Source organism: Stegodyphus dumicola, chromosome X2 (genome assembly GCF_044657685.1).
Source record: "Stegodyphus dumicola isolate Sdum_Otavi_A_Nest chromosome X2, ASM4465768v1".
Classification (NCBI taxonomy): Eukaryota; Metazoa; Arthropoda; class Arachnida; order Araneae; family Eresidae; genus Stegodyphus; species Stegodyphus dumicola.
In genome coordinates, this window is record NC_140781.1 from 81,764,846 (window position 1) to 81,792,103 (window position 27,258).

A 27,258-nucleotide genomic window follows, 5' to 3' on the forward strand; every position below is an offset into this window, starting at 1 on the left:
TCAGTAATTAAGATTGCATTATTTTGTTCCAGTAATATAATCTCAAGAAAAAGGAGATGGTGCTGATTTTAGAAGTTTAACCTACATGCAGTGACATATAATTGAATTTGTTAATAGAAATTTATGAAAAAATAATTGTTGATAGCAAAATGAAAGTAACTTTGATCAACATTGTCTTAAGCAGAAATTTTTTCCAATCTACCATCATCAACAATTTAATTTGAAAGTGACTTCAAATTTTCTTTTAAATTCGCACTAAATTCGCACTACGTTGTCAGGATGTCTCTCTTTTCTTCAGAAGCCACCCTTTGACCTGTAAGTTGATGTATTACAAATTCTGTTTTTGAATGTATGTGCTATTGTAAAAGAATTTTAAGAGAACTTTAAAAGGACCCTTTTGGTTTACAGAATTACAAAATAAGAATTCTCATGTAATAAAAAGTTAGGGGGGGGGTAAATGCCACCTCTCATATACAGACAATTACATTATTGTTTTGACTCTAGTTGTAGGTATATTTACATTCCCTTCCAATGAAAAATCACTACACTTTTAAAATTTCATGCTTTACCATTCTTCTGCAGTATACCTGTATGACCAAGCATACAAATAAATATATGTGTGTAATTTAATACTTCATTTGCTACTTTAGTACAATTAAGTTTTTTTTTTCCCTTTTATAGTATAAAAAATAGTTTCCATCTCAATTTTTTATTATTTATTTTAGATTTTCTTCCTAAAATTATTAAATAAAATTTTATATTTAATTAAATATATATTTCATAAATTGCATAAGTACACACATTACAATGTGATTTTCTTTTTCTCTTTAGGATGCAATGCATTAAAAATAAGCAAGATTTTTTTACCTTCTCAAATATCATAACAGTATTACAATTAATTTTTAAATGTTATTCAAAACTAAAGTTTCTATCTCAATTTTTTATTATTTATTTTAGATTTTCTTCCTAAAATTATTTAACCTAAACACCCTAAGCAACAGTGCAAAAATTTTAAATTATTAAAAATATAAATAAAATATTCAGGAAAAAAAGCATTTAGTTATATCTAAAAATAATTGTAAAAAATTGAATAATCCAATTCGAGATCGTTACCTGACGATTACCAGCAGATAGAAATAAAAAACACTCCCTACCATATCAAAAGCCCGCCAAACCGACGATGAACATCCTAAGCTATCACTCCCCAAGAGCGCCAAAACCATAAGTCACATAGTCTATGTTCGGGTTCCACTAGCAGATGAATTCCCAGTGGAATAAGCAGTCTACTTGTTATATGAAGTCCTTGGATGTGTGAGGCATACTCTGTGACATGTCACATTTTTTCCCCTTTAGTTCGGTTAAGGGAAATTATCTCGTCATTGCAGAAACAGAACACAACACAACGCATATGATGATCAGAATACGTATAACACCATAGTAGCTATTTGAGAGATCATTTCTTTAAAAGTTGGAATTCTTGTACAACTAACTAACCATGTAAGATCATTACATTGCATTCAGTTATAAAGATTAATGGTAGAACAAAAATGACAAAGCAACACAGCATAATACAGCATTTCAACTTTGCATTTTAACAAAAAAATGCCTACTTTCACAAAATCAAATGATGTTGTTGTCCCTTCCACATCAAGAAGAATACAATCCGATTTCTGAACTAAATCTTTAAGATTATTCATTTCCTTTGAATTTAGTTAAGGATTTTATCAAAACCTGAAAAGAAAGTAAAGATTTATCATTCAATGTGTACTACACAATTAAAAAAAATAAACATTTATTTTAGACTAGCAGCTTCGCTGCCAGCCTTCGTCTGGCTTTTAAATGTACTGGAAAAATGGCTGAAGGGAACACCAAACGTTAAATTTAACAACTGCTTAGAATTTTACTCTGCAGAACAACTTCATAAAAAAAAGTTATTACGTGTAACAAAATTAGAATGAAATAAGCAATATCCCTTAATACAAATATTAATTATCCTAATAAATAAATTAACCAACTTCCCTTTGCAAAATCTAATGGTATAAAGGAGATTAAGAACTTTGTTTCCTAAAAAAATCACTCAAAAATTTTTCAATATCTTAAAAACAGTGAAATGAGGGATAAATAACATAAAAGAATACAAAAAACAAAAAATTCTGAAAAGCAAAGTATAATTAATGATATTTTATCTTATATTTTCAAGAGAAAAAAATTACAATGAAATAAGCTACATCCCTTAATACAAACATTAATTATCCTAATAAAAAAATTAACCAACTTTCCGTTGAAGAAAAAAATCATGCAAAACTTTTCAATATCTTACAAACAGTGAAAAAAGCAAAAAATAACATGAAAGCAACTCAAAAAACATAAAATTCCGCGCAGAATTTTACTCTGCAGAACAACTTTATCCAAAATAAATAAATAAATAAATAAAATAAAAATGTATTATCTATATCTATATATAAATGAAAATGAAATGCCAATCTCTTAAAAACAGTGACATAAGAAATATGATAAAAAGTTGTTGCCAAACCCATATTTCTAAAAGAATGAAACTATTCAAAATGATGCGATTTCAGCAAAAATCTATCAACAACAATAAGACAGGAAAACTGTTGCCAAAATCACATTTTTAAAGAAAAACTGTTGCCAAAATCACATTTTTAAAGATGTGAGAAGTGTACTCGGAAGCTTTATTTAAAAAAAAATGTTAAAAAAATCGCAAGGAAGAAAGTTTAACGTGTACGAAAAACAAAGAAAAATAAACTGTACATTTTTAAAAATAAACGTTTTTAGAAAAAAATCCCATTGAAAAGGAGTTAAGCTCCTTTTGTTAAATAAATTCGTATTTAATCGATTTATTGAAACACGAAATTTATTTTAAGTTCGTAAAATAGCTAAGTGCCTACGTTTCATGACGATGTGAAAATGGAGCGAGTAGAGTAAAATCTCGCTTTCCTATAGCCCTTTATGTCTCAAAATGACGTGATTTTGTCACAAAACATAAAATTAAAAAAATCCGAATTTGAATTTCGAAAAAATTGCTTCGAGGTGCACTGGCTCTTTTCTAGATGCACCTGTGTAACAAATTTCGTAGCCATGGGTATATTAGCTTACGCGCTGCGCGAACGAAAGACACACACACACAGACTCTTTGTTTTATTATATGTAGAGCTTAAACTTATCAAGTCATTGTGATACTAAAATAAAATTGATTCAATCCCAGTCCATCCATGAATAGGAAAAGTAATTTTAAACTGGCATATAACTTTACTAACAGCAACTACATATAATAATATATATTATAGCAGTAATTTTAAAACTGTAAACAAAGCCCCTAGTTGGCCTGCAATTGCGAATGTACACTGGGCCCCCCAAAAAAGTACAGATGTATATCTCCCGCTCTACTGGGCCAAGTGACAAAATTCAAATTGTGTTTTTCATTTCTCGAAAGCACGACTTAGGATAGATATTAGATTTAAATATAACATTGTTCTAACATAGGTATTTTGACACACAAAAAAAAAAAATCGGACTTTTTCTGAAATAACATACAAATTTTTTTTTCCATATTTCGATTCTACGACTCAAATTATGTCTAGATATTAGATTTTGTAAAATTTGGTGCGAAATTTACAGAGAAATTCAAAAATTTATCTTGGCGAAATTTCTTCAGTTTGCACCAAGAGTAATTCACTTGGCGAACTTCTTAACCTATGGCAACCAATTTTCCTTTCCCTTCCATTATGCCGGAGCAGAAAAAAGGCACCTCATTTCTACCTATTTACATTGTGCATGCAGCGGACTAAAAGTCACATTGTTTCTACTTTCAAGTAATTTTAGCAAAGTGTCTAAACCACATTTGATGTTTTATCGCTTTCAACAAATACGCCAAATTTCAAAATGGGCCAATATATAAATTCACGTATATCTTCGGAAATTTTGAATTTAAAACGGTAATTTTTTGCAGGTATGCTTAGAAATACGTCTACTTTAAGATGATGGTAAAACTTTTATAGATTATAATTCAAAAATATTTTTGAAAAATTTATAAAAATTATTTTAAAATATAAATTTTAAAAATAAATAAAAAAATGGGTGAATTTTATTTGGAATGAACCTAAATTTTGAAATGTGGAAGGAAGAATCAAATAAGTTTAATAAAAAATGATTAATAAATACGAGGGTTGGAACTTTAATAGTGGCAACACAGCTGAAAAAACGCTACGCAACAAAACCAAAGAATATCGCGTATACCATACGTAAACTACATACCTACCTTACCTCTCAGCAGAAAGACTCGTCCAGCCTACGTCATGCGCATGCGGAGTGACACGAAGAACGGATCCTTGTATTAGCTCGCAGTCTAAAGTAAGTGTTGTCAGGATGTTTTCAAAACAAGAACAACGATGTTGGATAAAAATTGAATGTGCCAGAGGTCGTACAGCACGACAGTGTCATCAAGGGCTTCAAGAGGCTTGTGGGGAATCTGCATTGCCTTACAGAACCGTAGCAAGATGGGTGAAAGCATTCAATGAAGGACGCCAAAACGTGGCAGACATGCTGCAGCCAGGTCGTCCGAGTGTCAGCGATGCAGACGTGCAAGCTGTTGCCGCACTAATGGACAGTGATCGCTGCCAAACGATTCGTCAGCTGGCCGGACAAACAGGATTAGCGCATACGACTGTGCTGCACATTCTGAAGGAACACCTGTCCATGAGAAAAATTGCTTCACGATGGGCTCCACATCAAATGACGGAAATGCAGCAATGGCTACGATACGATGCTGCCCGAACCCACCTGGAGCGCTATCAGCGTGAAGGAGATGCTTTTTTACGCCGTATCATTACACTGGATGAGACTTGGGCCCTATCGTACCAGACAGAACTGAAACGCCAATCAAACCAACGGCATCATCACGGGTCACCAAGACGTTCGAAATTTCGTCAGAACCCCAGCAATGTGAAAGTTATGGTGATTCTCGTGTACGACTGTCATGGTGTCATCATAATGCATACCGTTCCCCCACAGCAGACCGTCACTACGCAGTATTACTGCTCATTTTTGGAGCACAATCTCCGACCAGGTTTGAGAAAAAAATGGCAACACTTTCTGCAGAACGCTCCTCTCATTTTGCATGACAATGCTCGGCCACATGCCGCGCAAGCTGTGACTGATTTGTTCAAGCGATGGGGCTGGTAAGTACTTTACCATCCACCATACTCTCCAGATCTAAGCTCTTGTGACTATGACTTAATTCCTAAGATGAAGGAACCACTTCGTGGCACTCGCTTCCAAACTGTTCCTGAGATTCTTGCGGCAGTAGACCGGTCCATTCAAACTATCAACAAAACAGGCGCTGCTACAGGTATTCTGCGACTTCCACATCGTTGGAAACGGGTTGTACACAATGCTGGTGACTATAGTGAAGGAATGTAAAACATGGTGACATGAATCACTTTTGTGTTGTTTGTAAATAAATAGTTGCCACTATTAAATTTCCAACCCTCATATATACTAAACTCAATTAACACTGAGGAGCTAAAATTTTGAGAGCTAATTTTTTAAAACTACCTGTGCGATTTTTACAAAACTTTATTTGTTTGGCGTAATTTGAGTCATAGAATTGAAATATGAAAAAAATCTGATGTTATTTTAGAAAAAGTCCTATTTTGTATCAAAATACCTATATTAGAACGACGCTATATATAAATCTAATACATATCCTAAGTCACGCTTTCAAGACATCGAAAACTCAATTTGGATTTTGTCAGTTGGAGCAGCAGAATGGGAGATATAGAAGTGCCCCATTTTTTTGGAGGGGTGCAAAGTACATGGCAGTATAGCTTGAAGAAAACATCAGTATGCCTTTACACGTGGTAGAATGATTGACAAGCTTGAAAAAGTATAGTGGGTTGAACTAATCTACATTGCCATATATATATTAAACAGAGCTGGCAAATCATCGGTAGAAGGCACGACTCCTTATGAGCAAAGCAATGGATTAAAAAGAAACCTCGAATAAACATCTTCGCATAATAGAATCTGTTTGTTATACCCATTATTAGGTGTGGTAGAGAAGAAAAATACCGCTATGAATCAAAGAAGCCAACAGTGTGATTTGTGCATATGATGTTATACTCAACGAGGGGCTCACAAATTGTAAAGAAAGGGTGCAGTTACCTATTCAAGATCATGAACGACTAGTTTCTGGCTTTGAGTATCAAGAAGATTCAGAAAAAGCTAAGTCAGAAAAGTTTCTTAGTGAAAAAGATTATTTAAAAAAAAAAAAAAAAAAAAGAACAAATGAAGAAATATCTAGAAATATATCAGAAGATTTTGAAGAATGTGAAAATATTAATTTGAAAAATAAAGCACAGTCAAGATATCTCAGAAACAGAGCTGAATTGAAAAAGCCAAAGAATTTTGATGATTATATAATAATAGGCAAAACTTGTATTGCTGAATCTGAAGAGCCTGTTACTTACGATGAAGCGATCAACTGTAAACAAAGCATACATTGGAAAGAAGCTGTGGATTCTGCGATGGCATCACTGGAGGGAAATGAAACACAGACAGAAAAATTAACAAAAAATGCAAATGCTATAACTTGCAAATGGGTTTATAAGATCAAAAAGAGTCCTGATGAACCTATTGATAAATTCAAGGCTAGACTTGTTGCCAAAGCATTTACTCAAGATTTGGGAGTTGATTATAATCAAATGCTTAGTCTAGTAACAATGTTAGGACTGTTTGTTCAACTCTCAGTATTGCAGATAATGAGAAAAATGTACCTTTCTCAGTTTGATGCCTAGTCAGCATTCGTATATCGAACACTTGAAGAATCCATATACACACAGCAACCAGAAAGAAAGAATCTATGTACATGCAGTAATCAGAAGGAAATAGTGATAATTCTGGCAAAGTCTGTAAGCTGAAATGCAGTTTATATAGATTAAAACAAGCATCACATTGTTGGAATAAAATTTTGGAGACTTTCTGTCAGAACCTGACTTCAAGGCAAGTGAAGCTGATCCATGCTTATATATAAAAACTAAACCGGCAAGAAGATAATCATATGCTTATGTGTAGATGATGGCTTGGTAGCATCAAGAGATCTACAAGAACCCAAAAAATTTCTCAGAGAATTCGAGATTCAAAATTACACCTAAACCAGTGGTATACTTTCTCGGACTTGAAATAAAGCATCTTGACACTGAAAGTATCAAAGTTAGTCAGCAAGCTTATGCAAGAAAAACTCGTCAAAAATTTGGAATGGAAGATGGCAAATGAGTGTCAACTCCTACCCAGAAGGAAAGTTTAAATAAAAAGAAAAAGGAAGATAAATCAAACACAGAAATTTTCCCTTACACAGAAACTGTAGGAGCTTTAATGCAGGGTGATCTTTTTTAAAGTGACGGTGTTTGAAGCGCCCTGTAGAGCGATCTAATAGTCGAAATGGCACCAAACTTGGTATTTAGACTAATCAAGACATGGGACATCAAGACATACAATCATACAGTTAAATTATTAATGTTTATTTACTACATTAACTTCCCCGGTGAGGAATTAGATCACATTCAACGTGAGCACCGTTCCGTTCTCAGGAGTTCACTTTGCATTCTGTGCACAACATTCTCCATACCCGTATGTAACATATCACGAGGAATATTTCAAACTATCTTTGTTATGTTGTCCTTTAGAATAGACAAATTTGATTCTCCACCAGCAAAAACTTGAGATTTCAAATAACCCCAGAGCCAAAAATCGCATGGTGCAAGATCAGGGGAATGAGGGGGCCATGCAACTGGAAAACTGAGACTTATGACTCTATCATCAGTGAAGATTTGGCGCAACGACTGCTTTACCTTATTACTAAAGTGTGGTGGAGCACCATCCTGCATAAAGATTGTCTGTTGGAGACGGTTTCTTTGCTGAAGTTGTGGAATAACAAACGTTTGCAGCATTTTGTGGTACCTTTCTGCATTTATGGTGCCCGTTTCGGGTCCTATTGGAGTGATGATCTCAAAAAAGAATGGCCCAATTACGAATTCGTCTGTGAAACCACACCAAACAGTGACTTTGGGGGAATTTAATGGGATTTCGTGCATGGTGTGGGGCTGCTCAGAAGCCCAAATTCGGCTATTTTGTGTGTTTACGTACCCACTGAGATAAAAATGGCACTCCTCTCCTCACAGAATATGCCATGGGAAAGCATCATCAATTTCTACCTTGGCAAGAAACGATAGAGTGAATGTCACTCATTTATCATAATCACTTGGTTTCAGTTCGTGCAAACGGCTGATTTTGTAGGGGTAAAATATAATAACGTGCCACAAAACTCTCCATATTTCAGCCTTTTCAGATGGGTGAGTTAAGTTTGTGGCATGAATAAGTGCATCTTTTAAAATCTGGAAGACCTTTCTTGTTTCTGCCGTCCAGGTTATTTCTTTTCTGCAGTTCTTTTTAACCCCACTGAGCAATTTGTTAAAAATGGGAGAGGGTATCTATCAGGAATCGTGACGTTGTTTAACGCTCGATAGTCTCCACAAGGTCTCCAATCACCTGATTTCTTCATAGCGAGATGTAGCGGGCTCGACCAGTTACTTTTGGATGGTCTGCATAAACCCAATTGGAGCATAAATTCAAACTCCTTTTTAGCCGCTTTGAGTTTCTCAGCTGATAGTCTCCTAGCTTTAGCAAAAACACTGGTGGACCTCTGGTTTCGATATAATGTTCAATGTTATGATTTTTAACTTTATTATTAATTACATTCAGTTTTAACAAATCTGGAAAATCATTAATGATACGTTTATATGGATCATTTACAGCATTTAAAATTGGAATATTACTATTGTTACTTTGAGAACAAGGAGTTCCATTGGTTGTTAACAATGTAGTACCATCAATCAACTTGTGATTTTTGGAATCTACCAAAAGGTTAAAATTTGCAAGAAAATCCATGCCTATTATTGGTTTGTTTACTTCCACGATTACAAAAGGCCATGTGAATGATTGTCTGAGTCCAAGATCAAGCTTGAGTAATTTTTGGCCATATGTTTTGATTTTCATACCATTTGCAGCAAAGAGTTCTAATTATGAGATTTTTTTTTTATCTGCAGGGAAGAAATGACAGAAATTTCTGCCTCTGTAAATCTATTAAAAATTGGGTAGCCGATTCTTTGCCGCTGATGAAAAGATGACTCAGCTGCACCCCTTGTCCCTCTGTCCTCAATGAGAGACGGGGAGCTGGTTTTCCAGACTATTTGTCTGTGATTTTGACGAGTAGTTGCAGGGTTGTTTACACTTAAATGACTTATCACTGAATTTTTTATGACATTAACAAATATCACAAGATCTGTTACCACTGTAACTCCTATCTCTTGATTTGGATCGGTTATGACAATAGGGAGGACTGTGACATTGCTTGGATAAAGCAGAAACTTGTAAGCTAAGTTCACTAACCTGTTTTTGTAAACTTTCAATCACTTCCGTTTTCACCATTATAGATGAAGTAGCAGCTATTTGGGGAGTAACAGGGTTTAATTCTCAAATCTTATCGGCTATTGCAGCCACTTTTGACAAATCTTCAACACTAACAGATATAATGCTACGCATATTAATGGGTTAAACGTTGCAGCCACAATGTTTTTAGGAAAGCATCTGTTACTTTATCACCCCCCAAATTACGAATCTCACACAGCAATTGAGATGGATTTTTGTCACCCAGTTCTAATTCACTCAGTAATTTTTGGGTTTTTCGAGTCTGAATCTGCATATAATGAAATTAGTCTATTTTATTTGCCTGATATTTATTATCTTATGGTGGACTTAGCAAAATATCAGATACCTGTGACAAAATATCGGGTTCAATGGAACATATAATCATATTTTGTTTTATCTGCATTTATTTTTGCATTTCTAAATTGTGCTTCTAGTTGAATAAACCATATTTTAGGATCTGGCTTCTAAAAAAGGAGGAACTTCAATGCTTACCTTGGCGACAGACGGAGTTGTTGCTTTAATTTCGGTTTTCTCTTCGTCAGCCATTGTAGAATTCGATCACGCCGGGATACACCAGTGAAGTGTCGCACGTGCAAATGTAGGAAAACACTTCTCTGACTTCAATAGAACTAATATTGGGTTTTCATCCGCAGAGAACCCTTTGGCGCTTCGGGAAAGAACCCGTTGGCGCCGTTGCAATTTTTACTTGCCAAGGGATGAGCTGAGCCGTAAACGTGATTTTTAGTGCATGTAAGTTCAAATTAGCAGACAAAACAAAGTATTAAGCATACGGTAGTAAAAATTCACAGATAATAAGCATGTAGATGTAAAACTAACCAGTTGAACATGATATACGAAAATAAAGCTGTATTTTTCATAATATATTTCACAATACAAATAACCTTCAACAGTAATCTAATTTTCTTCAGTAGCATTGTTAACAAAACTAGAACTTTATACATTTTATTATTTTTCAAGACTAATTTGAACTGTATTCCTTACACCAGCAGTGGTTTGCTAATTTTGACGACCATGGTGATGCATCAAACTACTCTGTCATCTTAGATAATCAATAATATTTTTTTTTCAATTTAATCAGCTATTTACATCACACCTGCCATCCTCGGAAACGTTATTGTTAGAAAAGCATTAACAATACAGTATCTTGTTAAAATTTTACGCCGTAAAAATTGGAGCCGTGAACCGGCATCGGTAAAATCCTAGTATACGGTGCAGCCTTGGCGCGACTTTGAAAATTATCGCCAACACCAAAAATGATCCAAAGAATGTCTATATATATACTATACACTATATACTATGTTTAACTATATATTTTCTTTGAATGACCCGTTAACTACTCATCGTATATGTCCCGTTTTTACTGCTCATCATAAAGTCGCCAAAAGTAGCCCAATCCAGTGTGCACCGGATACTAGGATTAAACCCCGCCATCTATCGACGAAAACTTCTTTAATTATAACGAAAATATTTCTATCCATTCGTTGTTAAAAAATTCAGAAAAATAACGTGGAAAATCAGAAAAAATAATAATAAATAAGAGAAGTAGAATATAAATCTCCAAATTCAAACAACGACAGTGATAATTCAACAAAATGAACGCAAGAGGAATGGTTGCAACCTTCAAACAAGCGAATACGATGAATCCGATAGGTTACCAGGTTTGAGCTATTATCGCCAAAGTTGGCGATGTTTACATTTACCGGGTTCTCTGAGGAAGTGCTTCCCTAATATTTTATTCCTTACAAAGTTATAGATACGTATTCATAAATTTATTTACATTTTACATGCATATTGAATCGCGTGATAGAAAACCGAACTTTGTTTACTTCGTTCTCCGCGGAGACTAGAAAAGTGTTGCCATTCCGCTTTAACTAAACTTAATTAGAAACTTGACGGAACTGAAGCGACACTATAGTGTGTGTTTCTTGAAATAAACTGCAATACAATTGTGAACTTTGCCTGGTAATAAATAAAAAAAATTTTGCACGTTTTCAGAAATCTAACATTTTGCCTATTAGTAACAGATTCTTCACATACACATCCCATAAAACTTTCTTTTACAAACGATTAAACTGTCCTTGTTAATTTGGGAATTCATTTGGAGAAAATGTCTGGAAGGAAAGCAAAAAGAGAGTTTTAAAAAAAATTTAAAGCAGATAGCTGAACAGTATTCACTGACTGTTAGAATGTAAATATTTTATGGATTGATTTTCATTATTATTATTAAATGTATATAAAATGATGCACTTCGATAGCTTTTATTTATCACCGATGTTACAGTATTATAGAAATCTTGCAGTTCGAAAGTAGGTTATAAGCTGTTCTTGGGTGATTGTGATTATAGTTTTCTCCGAATAAGTGCAATTCTTTGATATTTTTTTTTTAAGTTAAACCAGGTCGATGTCTGTATGGACAACAGTGCCAGTTTGCTTTGCATGCTGAGAATTCTGCAATTCTCTGATTCCTTTTAAGTGAAAACAGGTTGCTGTGTACACAGAAGACTGAGAAAATAGAAAGTTAAGTGTTTCATTATGAGTGTTGGCTGCATTTTTAGTTTGGTTAATTTCTTACTAAATTTAGTTAATTTGTTTTATGAAATTTTGAGTTTTCATTATCGAGGTTTGCATTATGTAATATTTACTTTTTCATTATGTATGTTTTTTGCATTTTTTATTTTGTTAATTCGTTGATATTTTGACGCAATTATCAGCCCACTAACATTTTTTAAAGCACCCAACCAAAAAGCTTTCTGATTTGACTGTACATACATGCTACATGTCTCATAATAAACAGAATTAATAGCATAGTTCTAATGAGTACATATAACTCTTGCACCATTACAAAACAAAATCTTAAATCTTAATCTCATAATCTTAATAAAGTCTCATAAGTCGAAGACTACCAATATGCTTATATGTAAGATATCTATAGGTAAAATAAATCTCAATATCACAGTACAACACTTAAAAATACACTGCCGGCCACCATAAATGCAACACCCTGAGGAAGCATGCAAATAACATGAAATTTACAACATGCATTATGGATTATCTTTCAGGGAAATCGGTAGTCGTGTTGGACGAAATCAAACAACTGTAATGCGGATATGTGACCGTTGAATGCAGGATGCAGGAGGGTACGACGGACCAACGTGTTTGATCGCATGCACCTCAGTGCACCACTTCACGTGATGACAGGAACATTATGTGCATGGCAATGACGGATCGCTCAGTCACATCACGAACCATAACACAGCACGTTCAGTCTGTAAAGCATCATCCAGTGTCTGTGCGTACCATTCGACACCATTTACAGCAGAGTGGTCTGCCCGCAAGACGTCCTTGACGCAGAACCACAGACGTCTTCGCCGTCAATGGTGCAATGAAAGAAGGATGTGGACGGCAGAATGGAATGAAATTGTCTTTACTGATGAGTCACGCTTCTGTCTGCAACACCACGATGGTCGGATTTGAGTCTGGAGACACCGTGGAGAGAGGATGCTCAACAGCTGCGTTATGCACCACCACACTGGTCCTGCACAGGGTATTATGGTATGGGGCGGTATTGGATATCACTCTCGCACTCCTCTAATACACATTGCTAGTACTTTAAACAGCCAGCACTACATCTTCGAGGTGTTGGAGCCAGTTGTCCTTCTTTACATTCAGGGCTTGCCAACAGCCATATTTCAACAGAATAATGCACGACCACACGTGGCACACATTGTTCAAGCGTTCTTCATCAATTGCCAGATTGAATTGCTTCCCTGGCCGTCTCACTCTCCGGATCTTTCGCCGATAGAAAACATGTGGTCCATGGTTGCTGAACGATTGACCCAGATTACATCCCAAGCTGACACATCAGATCAACTTTGGCAACATGTCGAATCTGCTTGGTCTGCTGTAACCCAAGAACACATCCAGTCTCTTTGAATCAATGCCGAGGCGTGTGGCAGTGGTGATCTCTAACAAGGGCGGCTACTCTGGTTACTGATTCTGGAAGGAACCACATTTCACAGAAGTCTATAAATTTAATCATTTGATACTTGGTCAACATGTTATCTACTAAATAAATTTTATTGTGATATCTCTTGTCTTTCTTCGTGTTGCAATTAGGGTGGCCAGCAGTGTATAAACAACTGTCATTGAAATTTAAATATAATTCTAATTGTTACTCTACAATCTTTCTGTTGCACTTAACCAATTCCTACCATAAAAATTACACTGATAATAATGTGAAGAAAATCTGGCAGTCAAAAGATATGCTAACTTTTTCCATGGAATACACTGAATTGTGTTTATGTTAAGAATCCTAAAGAAATCTGACATAAGACTTTTAAAACGATAAAAATACAAGCCAGTTTACAAATAAAAATTATAAAATTAATTATTAAACTAATAATCTGTTAAATCTAATTAAATTTACTTCTAAACTTAAAATGAAAGCACAAAAATAATTTCATCAAAATAAGGAAAAAAAAGAAGAAGTGAGGAAAAGAAAGGGAGAGCCACAAGTTATTCATGTTGTACTATGATTCTAAACTAATAAGTGGACTGTATAGCAAAAGAACTAACTAATTTATTTACAGTAATTAACTATTCAGATCTAATACATGCTCTGGCATGTTGCTTAGCCGAATCCAGATGGCCAAGTGAGAGTTTCTCTCCCTATCCAATAGGTGGTGCTGTATTCTAACTTAACATGCCGCCGCCCGTTGAAATTACAAATTTCAACATGTAAATTACAAACATACATACAATTTAACAATTCAAGAAAAACTAATTCTAGAGTACAATATGAAAGCTAATAGATAATTTCATCATGATTATAATATAAAATAATATAATCATTTTGAGAACATTAACATTCACTATGCTATAATCGAACTTATTCTTAAACAGTTCCATTTTTATGTAAATCACAATTTTCAATAAGAACATAATGTAAACTAAGCATTATTATCCTGGATAGGTAATAAACAAATTTTACTAATACATCGAATATACACACCATTTGATGTTTTCACTTTAACAACTCTGGCCTTATTATCTTTACCAGGTAAAACTTCTAGAATTCTAGCTAAAGACCATTTAAATGGGGGAAGATTATTTTCCTTTAACACAACTAACATACCTGCCTTTAAATTTTCTTTATTAATAAACCATTTGGTGCATTGTTGGAGATGATTTAAATAATCAGTTTGCCAAAGTTTCCAAATAACTTGAATGAACTTGATAATAACTTGCCATGAACTTGATAATAACTTGCCATTTAGAAAGTCTATTATCTGTAAGATTTGACAAATCTGGTTCAGGATATGAAGTAATGGAACGTCCAATTAAAAAATGACCTGGCGTTAAGGCTTCAAAGTCATTCGCATCTGTTGATAAAGGTAAAATTGGACGAAAATTGAAAATACCTTCAATCTGTTCGACAACAGTCCAAAATTCTTCTAAAGTTAATTTATAACTGCCGATTGTACGTTGAAGATGATATTTAAATGACTTAATACCTGCTTCCCATAAGCCACCAAAATTTGGCGCTCTAGGTGGAATTAGTTTCCAATTTACACCTTCAGATGTTAAGAAATCTGCTATATCAGAATTGGATTTAAGGACTAAGCTATGCAATTTTTTCATATTTTAAAACATTCAAAGCCCTAACATTTTTAGTAACATTATCTATTACATATCTTATTCCTTTAGACGATTCGAATGTTAAAGTACGTAAATCCATTATTGACTTTATATGCGTCTCAATTAATATTCTTTTATTTTCATACCTATCTTGAAGAGCTTTAAATAGAGAACTAAAAGTATCATCAACAGTTTCAAGATCTTTTGCTTCATCTGTTAATGCAGCCTTTAAATAGTAGAGTTTCTGAACTTCTGTCAGTTGCGTGTTATTCGCTATGATGTTTTCGAATTGAAGCTTAAAATTATTCCATTCGGTATATTTACCAGAAAAATTAGGAATTGGTAATTCTGGCAAATGTACTTGTACTTTAGGATCAAATTTACTACAATCATTTTCATGTTCAGAATGAGCGATAGATGATAGAATTTCCATAATTCTTACCTCCAGAACTTCCGTTCTTTCTTCCATTTCAGCGATTTCTTCATTGATGGCTGTGACATCTTTTTCATCAACGCTTTTGAAATATCTATTCCTTAAGTTTCTAATATCCATTTGAATGCTTTGAAGGGATCTATACTTTATTTGAATTTCATTCTTATTCGAACTATCATCATATTCCTTCACAACATTTTCTAACCTAGTCAGTTTCGCTTTTAACGAAGTTTTATTTCTATCTAATGCCAGGATTTTGTTCATTTCTCCGGTTCTGCTGACCAATGTACTATGATTCTAAACTAATAAGTGGACTGTATAGCAAAAGAACTAACTAATTTATTTACAGTAATTAACTATTTAGATCTAATACATGCTCTGGCATGTTGCTTAGCCGAATCCAGATGGCCAAGTGAGAGTTTCTCTCCCTATCCAATAGGTGGCGCTGTATTCTAACTTAACACATGTTAAAAGTAAAAATAGTTTTAAAATTAAAAACAGAAACATAGAGTAATGAAGCAAATTTAGACCAAAGTATAATTTATACAGAACTAAAAATATATTGACTGAAAAATTCTCCTTTGCTTAATTATGAGAAAAAAATTACAAGTAAAGAAAAAAAACCTGATGGAAGTGGGTGTCTATATATAGACAGACCCATACATACAATACTAAACAATAAATTAAATAGGATGAAAAAAATCCATGAATTAAACAGTGCACTAAACACTGCAATCAACTCGGTAATAATAATTCAAACAGAGGGGCAATATACCAGCTTTATCGGATCAGCCAAATATCTATATGTACTACTACCACATTAAATTTTGGAACTGAAGGCCCGTACACACATACATATGATATAAAGTTTATTGGAAAAAGTATATTTCTAACTGTTTGGGGGGGGATTTAACCTCAAGTCAAACTACAAGTATTTAGCTAGCTTATGCACTCAGTTATTGGCGAGGTAAAGGATCATGAGATGCAAAATTGCGACATGAAGCTTAAATAGAGAAATGTTTTTATACTGGACAGAGTATTCAAAGAAATTACAAACAGACTTTCTTGCTATGCTTTCCTTACTCCATAGAAACTTTTGAATGAAAAATACAAATGACAATTAGGTTACAATCTTAATGATATGAATAAGGAAGAGTCCCTCTGTGAGAAAGAAATACTTCAAAATTTTATTTCTGTTACTGCTTGGGAAGATGATACTGAGAAGTAGAAAGGCAGCTGTTTTGAGCTTTCCCAATTTCTCCTAAAATACAGTTACCAAAATGAAATTCCAAAAACCGTAATTCTACTTTGAATTTTCTTTACAAGTGTGGAGAATATTTATTTATTATTATTCTTTACAAGCATGAAGAGTATAAGAAGAGATTTTCTAGATATAAATCAGTTAAGAAGCACCCGAGAGTATCTTATATTTAATAAATACTGTAGTCTAAAAATAAGAATACTGAAACTCCTAGAATGTCACCGATGACTTTTGCTAACAGAGAAACAAGCAAAACGGCACTTTAAAATGCTGGAAAAAAAGTTTTATTTCACAATTTAATACAAGGCTTTCATTTATTTCCCTATATGGCATATTATATATAGATATATAGCCATATAGATTTATTTTTTATTGACAGGAGCAATAGAAGCTCTATTTATGCCACTGAAAATTTTGTCAGACTTTAATCTACAGTGTCTCTCAAAAGTGTTTGTACACCATAAAATTCATAGAACAAGGTGTTGTAGCCTGGAACTGAATTCGAATAAAAAGCCTGATATTTTTTCATATCATCTCCATGCAATTTCGAACAAAACTATTTTTTTTTAACGTTGACTTACTTTCTTTTTCTAAAACTGTAAGGAGGTATAGATAAAACATGCCAAAAAAGTGATCGTACACTAAAACATTTTCGCAAACTTTCATAAATAAAATTATAGTCTGCCAGTTTTTTTTTTTTTTTAATTTTTACATTTTGATGACATTTACAGATTCACTTGGCTTTATTCATTGCTTGCTTTGTTAAATTCCACTTGATATTTAAAAATGGGTCATAGGTGTAAATAAACAACAAATATCATTTGAAAATTGAGCATTTTTCATTAAAAGGGTGGAAAATTTAAATAAGTGATATTGCTAAATTAGTAAATTTATTCCATTCTATGGTGAAGTATGTTATAAAACGCTCTAAAGAAGAAAATCGGATACAAAATAAAGAAGAGGTCATCCGGCAAAGTCAACTCAATGTGATCAGAGATTTATAGTTAGAAAATTTGTGAAAAATCCACGTTTGAGTGCCGTAAAGATTTCTACAGAATTTACTGAAAATTTTTCTACTTTACTTTCACCTGAATCTGTTCAATGAGTACTCAGATCAGCTGGATTACATGGGAACTATGCTCAAAGAAAATGTTTCGAAGTGCAAAAAATAGAAAGCTTATTCTTTCATTCGTCAAACATACGGTAAATTAACCTGTAGGGTATTGGAACTAGGCCTTATTTGCAGTTGAAAGCAAATTTAACATTTTTGGTTCTGATGGGCATATAATTGTATGGAGAAGAAAAAATGAGGTACTTAATTCCAAGAACTTGGTTGGAAAGTAAAGCATGGCCGTGGGAGGTGTTCTTGTTTAGAGGTGCATGTCACCATCAGGATTAGGTAATATACGAGGGCTATCCAGAAAGTAGATTACGTTTTGGAATAAAAAAATAAACAAAGTATAGGAAACAAATTTTATTACATACAGATGAAAGCCACACTCAAATACTACTTTTCTACATAGTCACCATACAAATTAAGGCATTTATCGTAGCGATGTACGAGCTTGGAAATTCCTTCGTCGAAAAATTCGGCCGCCTGCGCCTTCAACCACTTCGTTACCTCTTCTTGCCTTCCATCTTGCACAAAACTTGTGGTAACCAAGCTTTTCGCTGATGATTTCGTGCAACAAACTTCGCGAAATTTGTGGAAAACTCAAAGAAAGTTCCGTTATTGTGAAATTTCGATTTTCACGGACTTTAGCATCGACTTTTTCGAGAAGTTCGGCGGTCACTATGCTGGGTCTCCCACTTCGATCTTCGTCGTGAACATTGGTTCGGCCATTTTGAAATCTTATGACCCACTGACGCACTCCACCTTCAGTGATAATGTTGTCCCCATACACTTCACGAAGCTGCCGATAGATTTCTATCGGTTTACAGTTTTTTGCAGTAAGAAACCTTATTACTGAGCGCACCTCGCAGCTCGCGGGATTTTCAATTAACGCAGACATTTCAAACCGTCACAGTATCTGAAAGGAGCACAGCACGAACCTCTCACTAGCACGGCTAGATGCAGACTGAGCTGCGCAACGCTCTGACCCCAAGATGGCCGCGCTAGCCCCGCCCCTAGCGGACACAGACGGAAACGTAATCTACTTCCTGGATGGCCCTCGTAGTATTTATTGAATATAGTATTTATTGATCCCATTCAGAATGGGATTTATCTAAGCTAATGGAGTCAGTTCCATGTGTCGACTAGCTCTGCTATACATGCAGTTCAGATGTTTCAAATCACTGCACTAAGGGGAAATACTGGTTTCGAGAGATGGGTTGGCTAAGACACTTGTCTCTGTTAGGTCAGATAAACTCCAGTCTGAATGCCCTTTAAAAGTTAGAGTATGAAGACACAGCATAAAAACAAAAACCAAACTAAAAACAGGAATGATGGAAGAATGGAGAAACATTGATGCAGATATTACCAAAAAAAGAAGAAAATCTGAAAGATTTCAGATATTAAATTACGCTCCAAAGGGGCGTTTTTTAACATTTTGAGTGTTACCTTTATTTATTAAATATCATGTTCTTAGCACTTAAACCATAAAATTCAGTTCAAGAGCAACATCGCAAAATAATTTTAAATTGAGCATATCTTTAGAATTTCCGATACAGTTTCACAGGCTGGAGACAAAAATGTTTTTTCTGTACATCGTAGCCATTACTCACTTTGAAATCCTCAAATTCCAAATTTGGGCTTCCAGATACCCATATTCACAGTAGGATTACATCATTCAAAATTTGATGGCTCTAGGTACCAATGTTTTATCACAATGCGAATGCGAGAAACATACATACATTTATGCAGATTCTTCATAATTTAATTTCTTCAAATATAATACAAGGTGATAATATTTGGTGGCAACAGTTTGAAAAGTGATACAGCTTTTTCAAGATTTCAATGCAAAATGCCAAAATGAAAACAATAGTCCCTCAGGGACAATGCCCCTTTGGACTAAAAAAACCTGGCTGAACTCATTGCACAGATGTTTGAAAGCTGTCATAAATGCTGCAAGATCTCCTACAAAATACTAACAGAAATACTACAATAGTCACTAATATAATGTGACTATTATAGTAGAATAATACTATAATAGTCACTAATACATGTGAAATACTGCAATAGTTACTAATATGTGATATACTGCAATAGCTAATGTGTGTGTGATTATGGCAAAGCCTCGACGGCTATCTGCCTAAGAGGAGGGATGCCTTCGTGGAGGACTTTCTAAGGGAAACTGGCTCGTATACACGTTACACATGGGGAAAACCACGAAAACGCCCATGCAACCAGCCCGTTTGTGGGATTCGAACCTCGGACCGAACTACCAGTGTTCAGCGACTTTACCGCTCGGCCACTGGTGGGCGCAATAGCTAATGATATGTGCAGATTTTTCTCTAAAGTATATGAAGACTTCTGTGAGGTAACTTTTTCTGTTAATTTTGATTATTGATTTCCTCCCAAAAAACTGGTACTATTCGGTTTTGAGAGCCGTAAAAAATCGTCAAACTATTGTTGATGCTAGTGCTGCTAAATATAATTACGGCAACCCTAAAGCAAGAAAGGAAGTATAATAGTAAATAACTATCTAAGATTGATGTTTTAATTTAGATGAAAGGTTAATTTCATATAATACGTTTTTATTATTATAATTTATATAAAAAAGGCTAAACATGACTGAATGGAAGCATAACAGTAAATAACTATTTCAGATCATTATTAAAATTTATACAAAAATTGCTAAACATAACTGAATGGATGCCTGCATCGCTTTTTCGCTACCGAGTTATCGCTAAAGCATACTTTCATTTCGTTGGCTGTTCAAACATAATTTTCTATAATGAATGATGCCTTTTCTTTGAAAAAATTATTGGTAAAGTGCAGAATCGCCCACTTATTTGTTTGCCGCTTTTTACAAGGGTAAAAGCAATTGGATTTTTGTCAATTTTCTTTTACTTTTTAAGGGAAAATGGATCAATGTGCACATAGATAAAGTCAAGGGTGTACGCAGTGCCATTTTTGTGCAATTCCAGGATTTTTGTTTTGAAGTGAAAATATGTCAATGCGTACATGGATACCGAGTATGTACAATTCCTAAAAACGCGTCAAGCAGTGGGTGATTCTGCACTTTACCCAAAATTCTATTGCACACTTTTCATCATGGGCAATTCCCAAATTGTTAAATCGATGGGGTATCAAAAAAGAATTTAAAATCAAAAAGGGTTTAAAAATTAAACTAGTATTTCAATGGCATCTTAAGGAATATAGAACTATATAAACTTACGCAATCCGAAATCAGCCCGTACGCTAGATTTGGCACGCTGTTAAATGGGCGCTTTTGCGCATACATTTTCGCTGCAATGTTTTTACGGTCCTCAAAACGGAATAATACAAAAAAACTTTTACAATGTTCATAGAATAACTAATGTATTTTTGCTAACAGAAATTTATAGATAGTATTAAAAAATTCTCATTCTCAAATATTAATTTTTATTAATGAATAACGAAATATTTTACTGAAACTCACAAGTGTACAAACACTTTTGGGAGCCGCTGTATATTAGTTTGATTTGATTATGGCAAAACATGCTAGAGCTACCTGCCTAAAGGCCGGTTTTAGCGAGTCCCTCATCCAAGCATCTCGAACCAAGTGAACGGACCTGTAATCTGATAGATTGTTTACACTGATCAGAGCCTGACTGACAACTCGCCTCCTTTTGTTTGCAAAATGGACACCGACATGCAGGTTGCTGTCCTTGAAAATTGTGAAGCAGTTTCCAACGAATTAATTTCTGTTCTGGGGGAACAAAAAAAAAAAAAGAAAGAAAAGAAAAGAAAAAGAAAAAAAGGAAGTCAAAACGTGACTGGGTAGCTTGCCGTGATGAGCATTCAGTCAATTTTTAAATGAACTTCGGGATGGTAAATATATCCAAAGTTTACAAAAGTTTCATCAGAATGGGTGAAGGATAATTGAAACTTTACTGGAAACTGTCACTCCACTTATTCAGAAAAAGAAATACAGTACAAAGTCTGTAATCCGAACTTGTCGGGACTTTGGAGATTCCGGATTAAAGGTTTTTCCGAATTATAGATCATCAATTTAAATCTGATAAGATGGCATGCAGAAATTATACAATTAAAAATATGAAACCGTAATTTATGAAATAAAGAGCAATTATGATCTAAAGGGTATCAAATTTACAAAAAAAAAAAGCTTAATATTTATTTGTTTACTTTATTAAACATTTCTTTCAACGCGCGAATGTGTAAAGCATACATTACGCATAGCATAGTCGAAATTAGAAAATTGCAACTAGAAAACTATTTGATGTGTATTCATGATATTTATAATGACGAGGAAATTGATTTAAATCGTATCAAAGACAGAGTACATCGAGATGAAATACTACATTTAGTAAGGAATTAAAAGCCCAATAAAATAAAAACATCTACCCTGAAGATGAGGATAGTGCTGACAGATCAACTCCCAGTTCATTGCGCACCGCGACGTTTCCCCCCCACACACACACACACACAGAGCAGCGTGAAATTGATAAACAGATTTCAGAATGGCTACAGAAACAAATCATTAAGCCAAACTGTTCTGATTACGCAAGTAATATCGTGCTAAATAGAAAAAATGCGGTTCTGGACTTAAACCCTTTCCAAATATTTAATTGCCATGCGTGAAATAGCCAGTCGCGTTTCTATTGATGATTCATCGATTCTTGATTATGTAATCAATGGGATACCCGATCAGAGTAGTAACAAAATTATTTTGTATGGGTGTAAAACTATTTCTGAATTTAAAGAGAAATTAAAAATTTATGAGAAAATCCGCATTCCAGATACGAAGAATAAGGGTTATTCAAGTACTAACACACAAAATAATTTTGTGTGCCAAAATGCACAATCAGCTGAAAATATTTCTGCGCTTCCCTGAAGAATTCTAAATAAGAAGTTGAAGCAAGAATTCAATTTTTTAAAATCTTGAAAATTTTACGTCAATCTAAAGTTGCGTTTTTGCCTAATTTTAAATAGTACAAGCATACAAATTCAAGTCGAAACTAAAAAACTTAAATTTTCCATTGTTTAGCACTTATGAAACTTGAATAATACTCAAATCATACCTGCACTTCAGTGATGCTACACTCCTTTCTACCTTCCACGGACTTTGCTCACACGATTAAAATTCGAGCTAAACAAACTGACGTCTCAAACCTGAGATGACTCAATGTTTGGGATTTACGCTCATGCTCGCGGACATCGTGGTATTTTCACGTACGTCTCCGTTTTACCGAAATCCTGTAATTCTGCAACGCTATTGGCTGCTTAGAAATTCCAAAATTCATAAAATTTTGCTTGGGTTACCATATTTAGCTTTTTATCATTTACCGTAATTTCGCACGTATCGTCCGCAGACACGATTTTATATAAAAAAAATTTCAAAAATCGTCAGATAGTCCGCGGACTATACGTCCGAAATTACGTTTTTTTAATACGGCAATATTCCCATGCTTTTTAAACACATCCTTTTGTTTGCGCCAATTTCTCACTGCTTTCACTTCAAAATAACGGGGTAAAATCCTAGTATACGGTGCAGCCTTGGCGCGACTTTGAAAATTATCGCCAACACCAAAAATGATCCAAAGAACGTCTATATATATAGTATACACACATAGTATATGTATATACACACATAATATATATGCTATATACTATGTTTAACTATATATTTTCTTTGAATGACCCGTTAACTACTCATCGTATATGTCCCGTTTTCACTGCTCATCATAAAGTCGCCAAAAGTAGCCAAGTCCCGTGTGCACCGAATACTAGGATTAAACCAATAACAGCCCGCTTCTCTATTTCCATCTTTCTCAACTACCTTGAGTTTAACTCAGCAGTAAAACTCCTGTGATGTTTCATCAACGTTATCGAAGATGAAAGACAAAATACGAAAACAAAATACTGTGCAACGTGCTATAATCGTGATAAGTGGTAATGAAATGTGACCTTCGACCCCACTCACTCGGTGTTGCCAAACCACGCTATAAGTAAACGAATCACGCTTTTTTTTTTTTTCGTACTCCAGGTACTTGCTACTATGGCTCCTAAAAACCGAGCTGACGCATCAATTACTTTTTCGCCTCTCGGCAGTTGCGCTAAAGCAGTGCGAAGGATACTGGGATACAACACTCTGGTTGCGCTAAGTGAGTGCTCATACAAGACTTTCTTTGGCTCATATCTCGGCATCGCTTGATGCGCCAGCCTGTATTTTAGGAGCTCTACTTGCTACTACTCATTCGTTCTGCATTATGCTCTATGGTTTACTATTGATACGATACATACGAATGTTTTCTTGGAATCTCGTGCTTTTTTTATATTTGATCATCGGCAGTTCACGACAGCGTGTTTTTTAAATTTCAACAATTTTAACCGTGAACAACCAGCGTATTATCCGCACTGGTGGATAGTCCGCAGCTTCAAAAATTCGCATTTTAGACACAGATAGTCCGCAGACTATACGCGCGAAATTACGGTACTTGGCAAATAAAAAAATCCAAACCAAATTAATCGTGTTGCTCAATTTCAGTCTAATAGCTGAGTGTAAGATAATTTTGAAATAAAATGATATTAACGTAACTTACAAAGCATAAAAGAGGTAATAAAGTAAACGAAAATTAAGTTTTAAGCAAGCAAATGACGAAAAACTGCAGTGAAGCGTAATTAATTTTCAAAAATCTTATTGTTAAAAAAAAAAAAAAAACTTTCACATTTAAGATAAAATAACGGTTTTCTTTTTTTTTTTTTTTTTTTTTTTTTTTTTAAAGAAGTACATCTAGTAAAATATTCAAGTAGAATCTCATTTATCCAAATTATTGGGACAAAACCAATTCAGATAAAACATTTTTCCAAATCAACTATTATTAATATTACTTTCACAAAAATAAATATGCAAATAAATTATTGAACATGCTATTTTTGAATTTACTGACATTTTGAGTACATTTTTCGCAAATTAAATTTCAAATTTTTAATTTCTAAGCTTTTTACATTATCTTTGATAGCACTGTAGGATATTTTAATTATTCTAATTTCAATTATTTTTTAATTTATGAAAAAAAGATCCAAAACAATTGAACAAAATTAAGCTAAGAGTGCTCAATTAAAATGTATTAATACTTAGAAAAGAGTGCATTTTATAAAGGTGTGCTTAATAAACGTTATTAAAAATTTTCAATGACCAAGTTCTATACAAAAAAAAAAAAAAAAACTCCAAATAATAAACAACTAGTTTCACTTATGAATTTTAACAATTAAAGGGGTTCATTGAATAACTGTATCAACTTGCAAATTACCAAAATTATTAAGACAATGTTTTTTTTTTTTTTTTTTTTTTTTTTTTTTCTTATATAATCATCTATAACAGTAAAAGTAATGTCTGTTTCATGGCTCAAAATGTATTTTCTACAGAAATATTTTCTAATTTGCTGGTACCTTTTATTCAATTTAAATTTTCAGAATGCAAATCATATGTAGTTCAACATCGTCTATAGTACATTTAATAGCTCTTGAAAACTGTATGCTTCTAAACTTATTAATCTTGAATATACTCAGGAATTTGAATAATTTTTCTTAAGCTGCCATATTATCCAACTTAATTAAATGTCACTTCAGAAATCTGTCATAATTCAAGTCATTTTTCAGAAATTATATATAATTTAATCCTAATTATGTTTCAGCAGTAAATATGAGAAAGAAATTATTACACATATTAACATGTACACAATATTACCTCCCCTCCCCAAAAAACGTTTTAGCAGGACAAATATAATCTTATATTCTTCTTTATAAAATTTGAACATTTTTGGAATAATAATTTTAATGCAAGAAACTGGATTTTTAATCTCTTACGAATCTCTGTTTCAAGTGCTTTTAGAAATAGGTTAGGAGCTAGGAGATTGGAAAATTAATTTACATTACTAAAATTTTACATTAATATCTTTTGGTAGTACTTCTCAGGAATATGCTTTTCAGCAGACATCTTTAAACGTCTTCCTTTTTTTATCGTACTGTCTGTTGAATTCCATTCACAGCATTTTAAATAAATAGTAAAGTCCCCTTTCCAAAAAAATACCTATATTTAACCTCAGAGAATTTAAAGATGAAGTACACGAGAGCATATTTATATCATATATTTTATTTGATAATTTTATTATCACCCCAGCCATTTTTTCTGCAGTTAAAATGTGTTTACAGAGGGAAAAGTGGTCATTTCTTAATTTCTATATGAATTCCCAGTAAATGTATTTAGATGTACAAAGCAGGATGCATTGCTATTAATATTTCCAGTGGAAACAGTACCTTTATATTAGCATAGGTTCTTCAATATATACACAAATGTGCATAGAAGAAAATTTTTTTTTATTTAAAAATAATTCTCTACCACTTCGTGTAATTAACAGTGATGGGTAATGTATATAATGTATATTCAGCTATGGGATACAAAAAATTTATGAACATACATAACACATATGAAGTTACAAAATAAGAATATTTAAAAAACAATTTGCTTCTTAAATAAATGATAAAATTGGCTACAAAGTAATTAAAAACTGCCCGATGAATTATTACAATTCAATTATTTTTTAATTGAACCATTTTTTTAACATTACTCTGCTACAGCAAACTGGTCGGGTCCCAACATTGTGTACATAATATTATCAACACTTTTTATTAATTGCATCAATGCTATAAGTGCTCATAAAGTTATCAGTTAAATACGTTTAATGCATTATACATTTGTAATTAAGAAATTTTATAAAAAATAAGATAAAAACATAATTATTAACTATTACATATATGTGGGAGTCATCAACGTCCAATGCTGAATTAGAATACCAGGATTATGACGTCATCAGTATAGCATCAATCACAGCCCAGCGCAGTAATAATCATCCCAGACAGCGCTGAGACCTGGTCGAGAGTGGAGGGCAGACGTGAGCAGACGGCTCATACGCCTTCAAGAGTTTATGAACCTAGATTGTGCTTTTGATGTTATGCCTTTAGGTGTAATCATTATGTTAATCCTGCTTACCGTTAACTTCATCTTTATATACTACAAATTTTTTTAACATTACTCTGCTACAGCAAACTGGTCGGGTCCCAACATTGTGTACATAATATTATCAACACTTTTTATTAATTGCATCAATGCTATAAGTGCTCATAAAGTTATCAGTTAAATACGTTTAATGCATTATACATTTGTAATTAAGAAATTTTATAAAAAATAAGATAAAAACATAATTATTAACTATTACATATATGTGGGAGTCATCAA

General features: G+C 33.6%; 1 protein-coding gene across 4 annotated transcripts in view; it reads right to left on the minus strand.

The window, feature by feature from the left end:
- The window catches only part of Enoph (enolase-phosphatase E1), a 64,110-nt gene extending 40,287 nt beyond the window's left edge, over nucleotides 1-23,823 (minus strand). The window contains exons 1-2 of one of the 4 annotated variants that reach the window (XM_035355993.2): nucleotides 23,800-23,823; nucleotides 1,611-1,731 (exon numbers count right to left, since the gene is read on the minus strand). In XM_035355993.2, coding sequence (XP_035211884.1) covers nucleotides 1,611-1,697 — 87 coding nt within the window. In that variant the 5' untranslated portion in view covers nucleotides 1,698-1,731; nucleotides 23,800-23,823. Of the gene's footprint in view, nucleotides 1-1,610; nucleotides 1,732-22,364; nucleotides 22,393-23,041; nucleotides 23,220-23,799 lie in introns of those variants that run through there. The other 3 variants (XM_035355994.2, XM_035355992.2, XM_085809912.1) reach the window with 3 other exon arrangements.
- Nucleotides 23,824-27,258: the final 3,435 nt, after the last annotated feature.